This window comes from Herpailurus yagouaroundi, unplaced genomic scaffold, assembly GCF_014898765.1.
Source record: "Herpailurus yagouaroundi ecotype Mexico unplaced genomic scaffold, PumYag 142, whole genome shotgun sequence".
In the NCBI taxonomy this organism is placed as follows: domain Eukaryota; kingdom Metazoa; phylum Chordata; class Mammalia; order Carnivora; family Felidae; genus Herpailurus; species Herpailurus yagouaroundi.
In genome coordinates, this window is record NW_024412397.1 from 51,060,963 (window position 1) to 51,075,080 (window position 14,118).

At 35.5% G+C, this 14,118-nt stretch overlaps 1 protein-coding gene and 1 long non-coding RNA gene across 4 annotated transcripts in view; one reads left to right on the plus strand and one right to left on the minus strand.

Moving 5' to 3' along the window:
- The window catches only part of ROCK1 (Rho associated coiled-coil containing protein kinase 1), a 163,409-nt gene that overhangs the window by 94,759 nt on the left and 54,532 nt on the right, over nucleotides 1-14,118 (plus strand). For all 3 annotated transcript variants that reach the window (XM_040479259.1, XM_040479261.1, XM_040479260.1), the window contains exons 14-16: nucleotides 1,799-1,934; nucleotides 3,988-4,079; nucleotides 4,191-4,437. In XM_040479259.1, coding sequence (XP_040335193.1) covers nucleotides 1,799-1,934; nucleotides 3,988-4,079; nucleotides 4,191-4,437 — 475 coding nt within the window. The remainder of the gene's footprint in view (nucleotides 1-1,798; nucleotides 1,935-3,987; nucleotides 4,080-4,190; nucleotides 4,438-14,118) is intronic.
- The window catches only part of LOC121033119 (uncharacterized), a 52,162-nt gene that overhangs the window by 8,634 nt on the left and 29,410 nt on the right, over nucleotides 1-14,118 (minus strand). The window lies entirely within an intron of this gene.

A 14,118-nucleotide genomic window follows, 5' to 3' on the forward strand; every position in this document is an offset into this window, starting at 1 on the left:
AGAAAAACTATCACTCATGCATTGCAAATGGGAATTTAAAATTGTACAGCCAATCTGAAAAATACTGCTGCAGTTTCCTAAAATACTAAGCATGCATCTACCAGGCGACCCAGCAATTGCACTTGTGGGCATTTATCCTAGAAAAAAAAAAAAAAAAACTTATATCCTTAAAAAACCTGTATACTGTTGTTCATAATAGCCTTATTTGTAATGCCAAAAACTAGAAATAATCAAAATGTCCTACCATAGGTGAATGGTTGAACCAACTTTGATACATTTATACCATGGAGTACTACTCAGCAACAAAAAGGCATGAACTATTGATACACACAACAACTTGGATGGATCTTGTGGGCATTATATCGAGTGTAAAAAGCCATTCCCAAAAGGTCCATACTGTGTGATTCCATTAATACCGTATTCTCAAAGAAAGTCAAAATTACACACACGGAGAACCTATTACTGGTTGCCAGGAATGTGGGTGGTGGGAGAAGGGCAGCTTCTAAGCTCTTAAGTAGTGGCTGGCTGGAAGGAGATCTTGTGCCAGTGGAACAGTTCTGTATCTTGATTGCAATGGTGGTTCCATGAATCTACACATAAGCTAAAATAACAGAAACATACATACCTTATACCAGTATCAATTTCCTGATTTTGTTACTGTGCTGATGTTACATAAAATGTATCTATTAGGGGAAACTGAGTGGAAGAGTACAAGAAACCTCTCTGTGGTATCTTTGCAACTTCCTGAAATCAAAATTTAAAAATGAAAAGAATTAAAAGTTAGAATGATAAAATCTCAGAATTAGAAAGATCTTGAATGATCTCTGCAAATTTTACTAAACCTAACAGCATCGTCCTTAAAACATGAGTTTTGCCTAATGATGGGAAAGCCCAGAAAAACACTGTAACGGAGGTTTTCCCAGTGTGGAGTCTTAAAAAAATGAAGCTTCAAAAGCACGATATGGAAGTGGTAACTCAGAAAAAAAGATAAATTTTTAAGTTGTGAAGGTTTGGCTATTTTTTTTTTTTCTTTAACCCTCCCCTCCCCTGCAGTTTTATTTTCTAAAGTAAGTGTCTCCTTCATTACTTTTTAAATATGCGTTAGTGGGTAGATACATAGAACATTTTAGAAAAGGTGAGTTGTTGAGACAGGAAGAGGACTAAAGGAGACACATAGGGACTAGTGAACTTACTACACACACTAGCATTTGGTACCATTTGAGTTTTGCACCATTTAATTATCAAATGTGTAATTATTATCTTTCATATTTATATCTTTAATTTAGGATTATAAATAAACCAAAATATTGGTAATGGAATTCAGTGTGGTCATCTTAAACTAATAAAGCAGCTTTCTGATAAGATTCATAGCTTTTTATATTCATGGATTTAAAAATCTGAAAATTTTCCATATCTAGTTTGAATAAGGGATTTCTCTCAGTCTTCCTATAAAGCAAGCTAATTCTATTTTTAGAAAGTTGTCGTTACAGGTACTTTCTGATTTTGAAACCAAAAAAAATCCATCTTAAGTCTTCTTTTTTTTTTAATTTATTCATTTATTTTGAGAGAAAGAGAGGGAAGGAGGGAGAGAATCCCAAGCTGACAGCACAGAGTCTGACACAGGTCTCAATCTCATGAACCGGAAGATCATGGCCTGAGCCAAAATCAAGAGTCAGATGCTTAACCAACTGAGCCACCCAGGCACCCCATTGTGTGTTTTATTTTAAAAGAATATAGTATTCTTCTAAATAAATAAAGAGTTTAATTGCAGTGGTGACTTTTATCATTATGTTTACAGGGAAATCAAAGAAGAAACCTAGAGTCTACAGTGTCTCAGATTGAGAAAGAGAAAATGTTGCTACAGCATAGAATTAATGAGTACCAAAGAAAAGTAGAACAGGAAAATGAGAAGAGGAGAAATGTAGAAAATGAAGGTAAACTGTTTCTGCTTTTGAAAAACACTGAAATTTCTGGCTAACACTATACTTGAGGTCTTTGTCATGAGGTGTCTTAAGGTTAGGGCCTATGATATATTTTTGAAGTCACAGTCCTAGGACACCTCATGACTTAATTAACCATGTTCCAAGATAAATGTATAACATATTAAAGTCAGTAGTCCTGTTTTAGCTAAAAGAGTGATTTTCATCCTTGTATGCATATTGGAGTCTCTTGGGAAGCTTTTTTTTTTTTTAAATTTTTTTTTTTCAACGTTTTTATTTTATTTTTGGGACAGAAAGAGACAGAGCATGAACGGGGGAGGGGCAGAGAGAGAGGGAGACACAGAATCGGAAACAGGCTCCAGGCTCCGAGCCATCAGCCCAGAGCCCGACGCGGGGCTCGAACTCATGGACCGCGAGATCGTGACCTGGCTGAGTCGGACGCTTAACCGACTGCGCCACCCAGGCGCCCCTCTTGGGAAGCTTTAAAGAATACTAATTTCATGCCTAACCTCTGAAATTCTAATTGAATTGATCTAAACATGTGGCCTGGGCCTTGGTATTTTTTATAAGCTCTCTAGACAATTTCTTACAAGCAGCAATTTGAGAATTATTAACTAAAATTTCATGTTTTTTTCATATTAGTGTTAAAAATACATTTAAGGGGCGCCTGGGTGGCGCAGTCGGTTAAGCGTCCGACTTCAGCCAGGTCACGATCTCGCGGTCCGTGAGTTCGAGCCCCGCGTCGGGCTCTGGGCATCCTGCTTCCGATTCTGTGTCTCCCTCTCTCTCTGCCCCTCCCCCGTTCATGCTCTGTCTCTCTCTGTCCCAAAAATAAAAAAATAAATAAATAAAAACGTTGAAAATAAAAATACATTTAAAATATCTTTCTATACCCTTGATCCAGTGATTCATTTCTAGGAATTAATTTATGTATACACTTGTGCACATGCACACTGATATATAAACAAGGTATTCATTGTAGCATTATGGCTAAGATGTACTTTTTTTTTTTTAATTTTTTTTTTTTCAACGTTTATTTTTTTTGGGACAGAGAGAGACAGAGCATGAACGGGGGAGGGGCAGAGAGAGAGGGAGACACAGAATCGGAAACAGGCTCCAGGCTCTGAGCCATCAGCCCAGAGCCTGACGCGGGGCTCGAACTCACGGACCGCGAGATCGTGACCTGGCTGAAGTCGGACGCTTAACCGACTGCGCCACCCAGGCGCCCCAGCTAAGATGTACTTTTAAGTGAAAAAAATAGTATTGTTTAAAATGAGAGTGCTTGTCTGTATATGCTTAAGTGTGTGTGTAGATGTGGAAAAATATATATTTTGTGTGTTTTTATGTATGAGGGTATGGACACATACACTGTCTTACGAAGCATATGCAAGAAATTAGTAATAGTTGTTGCTTGGGAGGAGAACCAGAAGGACTGGGAAACTATGGAGGGAGGAAAGCTTATCCTACACTAAGACCATTTGGTACTTTTGAATTTCGAACTGTTTTTTTAGATCTTTAGATATTCAAAGATTTATGCTATTCAAAAATAAATAATACTAGAACTAGCTTTATTATATTTCACTAGTAGATTGAGCTTATTAACAGAATAAAGAATTTAAATATTGAGGCACCTGGGTGGCTCAGTCAGTTGAGTGTCCGACTTAGGTTCAGGTCATGATTTCACGGTTCATGAATTCGAGCCCTGTTTTGGGCTGTGTGCTAACATCTCAGAGCCTGCAGATTCTGTGTCTCCATCTCTCTCTGCCCCTCCCCAGCTCATGCTCTGTTTCTCTCTCTCTCAAAAGTAAACATTAAAAAAAAAAAAAGAATTTAATTATTACAAGGCTGAAAACAAATCTCTTGCGGTCTATATTGTAAAACAATGCTGTACTTTTTGTTGAATTTAAATATAAGTACTTCCATGATGAAATATGACTTTGGGAGTAGACCTATTGTAGCTGACTATGGCTACAATAGTTTTTTAAGGTACTTACATGTTTCCTCTATAATAACTTTCTAATTTCTACATTTTTTCTTCATTTTCTAGTTTCTACATTAAAGGATCAGTTAGAAGACTTAAAGAAAGTAAGTCAGAATTCACAGCTTGCTAATGAGAAGCTGACACAGTTACAAAAGCAGGTGAGTTTTTTAACCAAGCTGTTTAAAATTATAATTAATTAAAGTAAATTTGATTGTATTTTGGTCAAGAACCTATTTTCTTGCTCTCACTATTTTTTTTTTTTTTAATAGCTAGAAGAAGCCAATGACTTACTTAGGACAGAATCAGACACAGCTGTAAGATTAAGGAAGAGTCACACAGAGATGAGTAAGTCAATTAGTCAGCTAGAGTCCTTAAACAGAGAATTGCAGGAGAGAAATAGAATTTTAGAGAATTCCAAGACACAAATGGACAAAGACTATTACCAGCTGCAAGCTGTGTTAGAAGCTGAACGAAGAGACAGAGGTCATGATTCTGAGATGATTGGAGACCTTCAAGGTAATATTTTTTCTTGTGGTAAAATTTACTGGTTTAGCCATTTTTAAGTGTACACCTCGGTAGCATAAAGTCCATTTTTATGCAACCACAGCTACTATTCATTTCCAGAACCTTTTTATCATCCCAAACTAAAATACTATACCCATGAAACAATAATTTGCCATTCTCCAGTCCTTCCAGTTGCTGGTAACCACTGTTCTACTCTATTAATTTGACTACCTCATAAAAGAGGAGCCATACAATATTTATCCTTTTGTATCTGTCTTATTTCTCTTAGAATAATGTCTTCAAGATTCATCCATGTTGTAGCATGTATCAGAATTTCCTTCTTTTTTAGATGTGAAGAAGAAGGATCCCTTGTGCACTTCCCATCTATTGGTAGGACTGAAAATCAGTGCAATTACTGTGGAAAACAGTATGGATGTTCCCCCAAAAATTAAAAATAGAATTACCATATGACCCAGTAATTCCACTACTGGGTATTTACCCAAAGAATACAAAAGCACTAATTTGAAAAACAGGAGTGCACCCCTTTGTTTAATGTAGCATTATTTATAGTAGCCAAAATATGGAAGGAACCCAGGTGTCCCTCCATAGATGAATGGATAAAGAAGTAACATGTACAATATGTATGTGTATATATACATATACTGTATATTATATAAAGAAGTAATATATATATGTGTATACATTGTGTATATATACACAGTGGAATATTACACAGCCATAAAAAAGAATGAAATCTCGCCATTTGCAACAACATGACCAAACCTAGAGGGTATAATGCTAATTGAAATAAATCAGAGAAAGACAAATACCATATGATTTTACTCACATGTGGAACTTAGGAAACAAAAGAACAAACAAAAAGAGACAAAAAACAGCATCTTAAATACAGAGAACAAACTGGTGGTTGCCACGGATAGGTGGGTGAAATTAGGTAAAGAGGATTAAGAACATACTTACCAGTGAACATTGAGTAATGTATAGAATTGTAGAATCATTGTATTGTATACATGAAACTATTATAACACTGTTAATTATACTTGAATTTAAAAAATTAAAATTTGGGGGCGCCTTGGTGGCTCAGTCGGTTGAGCATCCGACTTCGGCTGAGGTCACGATCTCGTGGTTCACGAGTTCGAGCTCCATGTTAGGCTGTGTGCTGACAGCTCAGAGCCTGGAGCCTGCTTTGGAGTCTATGTCTTCCTCTGTCTGCCCCTCCCCAGCTTGTACTCTCTCTCTCTTTCTCTCTCTCTCAAAAATAAATGAAACATTGAAAAACATAATAAAAAAAAAAATAAAAATAATAAAACTTAAAACTTAAATTTTTAAAAAGAAATAAGAATTTTCTTCCCTTTTAAGTGTGAATAATGTTCCATTATATGTATATACCGTATTTTGTTTATCAAAGGAAGGTAATTTTTAAAAATTTATTTTTAATTGTGGCTTAAAAACATATTAATCATTTTTAAGTGTAAAGTAATATATTTTTTATCATATTGCTCTCATAAACAAAATAACTTTGGTGAAATTGGAAGTGATTAGCATTCTTTCTCTTTCAGGATGATTCCTACTTTTCTGTCACATTGTAATTTCTTCACTCTCACAGGCACCCCTGTGAGGTCAGTAATGTATTTCTAATTTTACAGCCAGATTACTGAAAACTTAATTTTAAAACATGCCTAATTCACAAAAGCCTTACTCAAAGTGGGACTAATCAAAAGAAGATTATAACTATTAAAACCTGGGAATTCCTTGTGCATTGTTGGCAGAAATGGAAACTGAATTACAGAAATAGAATCCCATTGCTAATAAAGAACTATGTTCTTAGGAAGGTTAGGATTACAGATATCAGCTGTCTTTATAAATCTAAAAGGAAAAAAATTGAGTGTAACAGTAAAGAAACAGTTTTGGTAATGGAAATATAATCAATTTGTTTTCAAAAAGATTCCTGTCTCTACCCACTTCTCACATATTTTTCTATTTTCTGTTCCTATTAGCAAAAGGATCCATACTACATAATCAAAACAGATACGCATAGAAGTTGCCAGATGTCTCAGGGGAAAGTTGGAGGAGGGGTAGTCCTTTTAACCTTAGTCACAGGATGGGAACATAGTTTGGGTTCTCATGGGGCTTGATGACTAGCTATAATTCTGTGGAGAGAGGTCAGGGTCAGTTTTTGTGACTATGGAAACGGAAATTAAGATCTCCTGTTGGTTTTTAGCTGAGGAGCGTTGTGCAATCTTATTTCTCAGGGACTAGACTTAAAATAGATTTGAATGTAACCAAGAAAGTAACTTCATTATATGCGTTAAAAAAACCTCCTAGTTCACTTCCTTAAATTGCTTCTCTAGGTCTTTTTATGTACAGCTTATTACCTGTGTGAAAGTCACTTCACCTGCTTTCTGTATATATAAACCAAGGAGATTAGAATAGGTGACCCTTATAATCACTCCAATTTTAAAATTATTTAAGTCTGTGATCTGCTGGATATGACTGAGCTTTGAAGTGCTTTTGCTTTCAAGGAAGAGACCATCATATGTTCATCAACAGTGGTTTTAACTGAATCTAATATTTAGATATAGGTGAAGGTAAGGAAAATATATAGCATGCTTTATTGTTGATGTTTATCCTTTTTCAGTGCTTCATGAATCAAAAAGCTCATATACATTTAAAATGCACACAACTTGGGGCGCCTGGGTGGCTCAGTCAGTTGAGTATCTGACTCTTGATTTCAGCTCAGGTCATGGTCTCATGGTTTGTGCGTTTCTGCCCTACATCAGGCTCTGTGCTGACCTCGCAGAGCCTGCTTCAGATTCTCTCTCTCCATTTCTCTCTTCCCCTTCCCCACTTGCTGTCTCTCAAAAATAAATACACATTTTTTTTTAATGCACACAACTTGGGGTGCCTGGGTGGCTCAGTCAGTTAAGTGTTCGACTCAGGATTTCAGCTTAGGTCATGATCTCATGGTTTGTGAGATCAAGCCCTGGGTCAGGCTCCACACTGACAGCCATTCTCTCTTTCTCTGCCCTTCCTCCTCCACACTCCTGCATGCGCTCTGTCTCTGTCTCAACATGTAAATAAACTTTTAAAAAATGTACGCAATTTATATGAGGCTCAATATACGTATTAAAGATTCATCATGGTAAAAAAAACCCCACAGATCTTACATTAATCTTCTGTGGTTCATAGGAATTTCAGGTCCCTCAGGTATAAATTTCTCATAGTTTGTGATGCTGGGCTTCTGACAGGGTCATGATTATTTCCTAGTTAAATGTCTTCCATGTATCCATAATGGGCAGAAGCTTCTTTGTTGTGTATGGGAAATGACTTCCCAAACATAACTGGTTAATAAATATTTTAGCCTTTGTGGGCTACATACTGTTGCTTTTACGTATTCTTTTTTACCTTTCACAACCCTTTAAAAATGAAAAAGCATTCTTAGCTTCATGTCTATAGAGAAGCAGGCTGAGGGCTTGAAGTTTGCCAACACTTGGACTAGTATTTCAAGGCTGCTGTAACAGACAAAAGCTAGCTTCTAAAAGTCTAGGAGATAGAGGCTTAAACAAAAAGAATGGATACAGATCAAAATGTCATTAAGGAATGAAAATTTTAAATGAAATGATAAGCTTGTCATCCAGTAACTTTGTGATTCTTAGATTGAAATGCAAAGAGAAATTTTTTTAATTAACCATTTGAAAAAGTTTTGTTAAAAACCATTTTTTAGGGGCACCTGGGTGGCGCAGTCGGTTGAGCGTCCGACTTCAGCCAGGTCACGATCTCGCGGTCCGTGAGTTCGAGCCCCGCGTCGGGCTCTGGGCTGATGGCTCGGAGCCTGGAGCCTGTTTCTGATTCTGTGTCTCCCTCTCTCTCTGCCCCTCCCCCGTTCATGCTCTGTCTCTCTCTGTCCCAAAAATAAATAAACGTTGAAAAAAAAATTAAAAAAAAAAAAACACCATTTTTTAGTTGGTTTCTTCAACTTTGAATTTTGGAAAATTTCATACATATACCACAGTAGAATATTATAATGATCTCCTTGTGTGTACTCATCATCCAACTTCAGTAATCTTCATCTAGCAGCCAGTCATGTTTTGTTTATACCCCCACCTCCCTTTTCCAAACCTCTGACACTGAATTCTTTTGAAGCAAATCTCAGGCATTACTTTGTTTAATTTGTAAATATTTCAGTATCTCTTAAAGCTAAGGACTTTTTGGTTTTTTTGTTTTTGTTTTTAACAATACTGCATAAGCTTTATTTTTTTAACTGCTGGATTTTTTTTTATTTTTTAAAATTTATTTTTTAATTTACATCCATTTTAGTTAGCATATAGTGCAACAATGATTTCAGGAGTAGGTTCCTTAATGCCCCTTACCCATTTAGCCCATCCTCCTCCCACAACCCCTCCAGTAACCCTCTGTTTGTTCTTTGTATTTAAGAGTCTCTTATGTTTTATCCCCCTCCCTGTTTTTATATTATTTTTGCTTCCCTTCCCTTGTGTTAGTTAATCTGTTCTGTGTCTTAAAGTCCTCATATGAGTGAAGTCATACAATACTTGTCTTTCTCTAATTTCACTTATCATAATACCCTCTAGTTCCGTCCATATAGTTGCAAATGGCAAGATTGCATTCTTTTTTATTGCCAAGTAATACTCCATTATATATATATACCACCTCTTCTTTAACCATTCATCCATCGATGGACATTTTGGGCTCTTTCCATACTTTGGCTATTGTTGATAGTGCTGCTATAAACATTGGGGTGCATGTGCCCCTTCGACACAGCATCCCTGCATCTCTTGGATAAATATCTAGCAGTGCAGTTGCTGGGTCATAGGGTAGTTCTATTTTTAATTTTTTGAGGAACCTCCACACTGTTTTCCAGAGTAGCACCAGTTTGCATTCCCAAGGACTTTTTTTTTTTTTTTTATGTTTTATTTATTTTGAGAGAGAGAACTAGCATGAGCAGGATAGGGGCAGAGAGAGAGGGAGAGAAAAAGAATCCCAAGCAGGCTCCACACTGCCAACGCAGAGGCCAACGTGGATCTCTATCCCATGAACTGTGAGATCACGAGTCAGACGCTTAACCAACTGAGCCACCCAGGCACCCCAAAGATAAGGACTTGAAAAAGAATAATAACCGTAATATCATCAAACCTGGAAAAAAGATAACAATATTGTAAAATATCTAGTCAGCGTTCACATTCCTCAAGTGGTCCCATAATCTTTTGTTTTTGTTGTATTTATTTAGCTTCAGTTAGGATCCTGTCAAGCTCTGTACATTGCATTTCATTAATGTGTCCTTTAGGTTTCTTTTATCTGTAGGTTTCTTCTCCCTTTTTTGTTCTTTGAAGTTTGTTTTTACTGTTATTTGAAGAAACTAGCAAGCATGTTGCTCTGTCCCTTGTAGTACTTTAAACTGGTGCGTTTAGAGGCTTGATCTATTTCAGATAGGGCTTTGACAGAATTTTTGAATTACTTTGAAAGAATATTTTGTTTACAAGCTTATACTTGTAAGCGGTATTATTTAGGCACCAGGAAGCAAATAAAGTCTGGCTATCTTGTTTTGTGATGTTAGCAGCTATTGAATATCATTGCCTAGATCCTGTATCTATTTAGGAGTTTTCAACTATGATGATCTATTTGTATCATTCTTCATTCATTTGTTAATTGGAATACTACTATTCAATTAAATAGTTATAATGAGGTACAGCTTATAAAATAAAGTCTGACTAAATATTTATTCTTTTAGTGTATTTCAGAACAGTAAGTCATTTCCCCTCCATCCTCCAAAGATGACCAACGACGTTTTTAAATATATTTATGAACTTCTGGATTTTAATATATTTGATATCTGTTAGCCCATTGCAGTATTTTTACTGATGCTCATTTGAGGCCAGTGAGAATCTCTTCAAATTTACTGCTCCTTTTCTTTTTGTTATGCATAATATATTTTCTAGAATTATTTTCTCTACCAGACCTGGAGTTACCAGTTTTCTAAGGAACAGTAGTCATTTTTTGCGGCATATGGCATTCAGAGACTGAAGCCTGGGTACTGTGGGTACTTAGTACTAATGGGTAGGTAAATGTTTGGAAGACTTATTAATGGACAAAAGTAGGAAATACTTATTTCCCATTATAATTGTTAATTTCTTAATTTATGGTATTGTCATCAGAAACTATTAGCAGGTTTTTACTTCTTCTGAAATGTTTAATGATTTTCTTTTTGTTTTTAGTTCATAATAATTTTTGTTTTGTTTTTAACTGTTACATGGGAACTTGAAATTGTATAGGTTTGGTTACTTACTATGGTTTTAGGGTTGCTTTTTGGAAGAAAAAACAACATCCATTTTCTAATCAGTGAGTTTTCTCACCCCTTGGTGACTTAGTTCTAAGATTCCATTTATTCTTTGTGTCTTTAGTCTGCCAGTTTTGTTTTTTTTTTTCTGAAGTGTAATTAACATACGGTATTATACTAATTTCAGTATACAATATGATTCAACAATTCTGTGAATTTGTTGTTGTTCATTAAGATATAACTGTACTCTTGGGGCACCTGGATGGCTCAGTCAGTTAAGCGTTCAACTTCGTCTCAGGTCATGATCTCATGGTTCGTGAGTTGTAGCCCCACGTTGAGCTCTCTGCTGTCAGCTCAGAGGCTGCTTCAGATCTTCTCTCTGCACCCCCCACCCCTCACCCATCCCCCACTCTCTGTCTCAAAAATAAATAAACATTATTTTTTAAAAAAGATAAGTATACTCAATCTCCTTTGTTTTTGTGCCTGTCCCCCCACCCACCTTTTCTCTCGGAACCACCAGTTTTCTGTATTTAAAAGTCTATTTTTGTTTGTTTCTTTTCTTTGTTCGTTTGGTTTCTTAAATTCCACATATGAGTGAAATCACATGGTATTTGTCTTTCTCAGACTGACTTATTTCACTTAGCATAATACCCTCTAACTCCATCCGTATTGTTGTAAATGATAAGATTTCGTTCACATTTATGGCTGAGTAACATTCTGTTGTGTATATGTATACCACATCTTCTTCACCCTTTTATTAATAGACACTTGGGTTGCTTCCGTATCCTGGCTATTGTAACTAATGCTACCATAAACACAGGGGTGCACTTAACTTCTCAAACTAGTGTTTGTGTTTTTTTTAGGTAAATACCCACTAGTGGAATTATGGATTGTATGGTAATTCTATTTTTAGTTTTGGAGGGGCACCTCCATACTATTTTCCACTGTGGCTGCACCAATTTGCATTCCTATTAACAGTGCATGAAAGTTCCTTTTTCTCCACGTCCTCATCAACACTTATTATTTCTTGTGTTTTTGATTTAGCCATTCTCCCAGATGTAAAGTGATAGCTCATTGAAGTTTGATTGGCATGTCCCTGTTGATTAGAGATGTTGAGCATCTTATCTCAACATTGGAAAAATGTCTCTTCAGGCATTCTGCCCATTTTTAAATAAGATTATTTGTGGGGTTTTTTGGTATTAAGTTGTATAAATTCTTTAGATGTTTTGGATATTAACCTCTTATCAGATAGGTCATTTGTACATATCTTCTCACATTCACTAGGTTGCCTATTTGTTTTGTTGATGCTTTCCTTCCCTGTGCAAAAGCCTATAATTTTGGTGTAGTCCCAATAGCTTCCTTTTGCTTTTATTTCCCTGGTCAGTGGAGACATATCCAGAAAAATGTTTCTGTGGCTAACATCAAAGAGATTACTACCTATGTTTTCTTCTAGGAGTTTTATGGTTTCATGTGTCACATTTAGGTTTTCAATCCATTTTGAGTTTATTTTTGTGTATGATATAAGAAAGTAGTCCACTTTCATTCTCCTGCATGTAGTTTTCCCAGCCCCATTTGTTGAAGAGACTGTCTTTTCCTCATTTTATACTCTTTCCTCCTCTGTTATAGATTAATTGACCACATAAATGTGGGGTTATTTCTGGACTCTTTATTCTGTTCCATTGATCCATCTGTGTTTTTGTGCCAATACCATACTGTTTTGATTACTACAGCTTTGTAGATCTGGAAATCTGGGATTGTGATACCTCCAGCTTTGTTCATTTTTTTTCAGGATTGCTTTGGTTATTCAGGTCTTTTAAGGTTTCATACAAATTTTAAGATTATTCTAGTTCTGTGAAAAATGCTGTTGATACTTAGATAGAGATTATGTTAAATCTGTAGATTGTTTTGAGTAGTATGGGTATTTTAATAATATTGGTTCGTCTAATCCATGAGCATGGAATATTTTTCCATTTGTCTGTGTCATCTTCAGTTTCTTTCACCAGTGTTTTAGTTTTTGGAGTACAGGTCTTTCACCTCCTTGGTTAAGTTATTTCTAAGTATTTTATTATTTTTAGTGTAATTGCACATGAGGTTTTCATAATTTTTCTTTCTGCTACTTCATTATTAGTATATAGAAATGCAACAGATTTATGTATGTTAACTTTGTATCCTGGAGCTTTACTGAATTCATATATTCATTTTAAATCGTTTTTTGGTGAAGTCTTTAGGGTTTTCTATATATAGTATCATATCATCAGCAAATAGCAAAAGTTTTACTTTTCCCTTACCAATTTGGATGCATTTTATTTCTTTTTCTTGTCTGATGGCTGTGCCTAGGACTTCTAGTACTATGTTGAATAAAAGTGGTGAGAGTGGACATCCTTTTCTGTTCCTGATCTTAGTGGAAAAGCTCTGCTTTTCCCCATGAGTATGATGTTCACTGTGGGTTTCTCATATATGGTCTTTATTATGTTGAGGTATGTTTCCTCTAAACCTACTTTGTTGAGAGTTTTTATCGTGAATGGATGTTGTTTTGTCAGATGCTTTTTCTGTAAAAGCATGTGGTTTTTATTCTTTGTCTTGTTAATGTGTTTTATGACTCTGATTGATTTGCAAATATTGAATCACCCTTGCCTCCTGGGAATAAATCCCATTTGATCATGGTGAATGATTTTCCAGTGTATTGGTGGATTCAGTTTGTTAATATTATGTTGAGAATTTTTGCATCTGTGTTCACCAGAGAAATTAGCCTATAGGTTTCCTTTTTTTGTAGTGTCTGGGTAATGTGTCCTTATAGCATTTTTCCTTCTTCCTCCATTTTGTGGAATAATTTGAGAATAGGTATTAACTCTTCTTTAAATGTTTGTCACATTCACTTGTGATGCCGTCTGGTCCTGGGCTTATGTTTGTTGGGAATTTTTAAATTACTGATTTCAGTTTCATTGCTAGTAATCAGTCTGTTCAAATTTTCTATTTCTTTCTGATTCAGTTTTTAAGAATGTATTTCTTCTAGGTTGTCTAACTTGTTGGCATATAATTTTTCATAATATCCTCTTATAATCCTCTGTATTTCAGTGATGTCAGTTTTTATTTCTCCTCCTTCACTGCTGATTTACTTATTTGAGTCCTTTCTTCTTTTCTTGATAAATCTGGCTATATGTTTATCAGTCTTCATCTTTTCAAAGAACCAGCTCCTTATTTCATTGATCTGTTCTATTATATTTTTAGTTTCTGTTGAATTTATTTCTTTTCTCATCTTTATTATTTCCTTCTTTGTACTGCCTTTGAGCTTTGTTCTTTTTCTAGTTTCCTTAGGCATAAGGTGAGTTTACTTGAGATTTTTCTTGCTTCATCATGACATAGTCCTGTATTGCTATAATCTT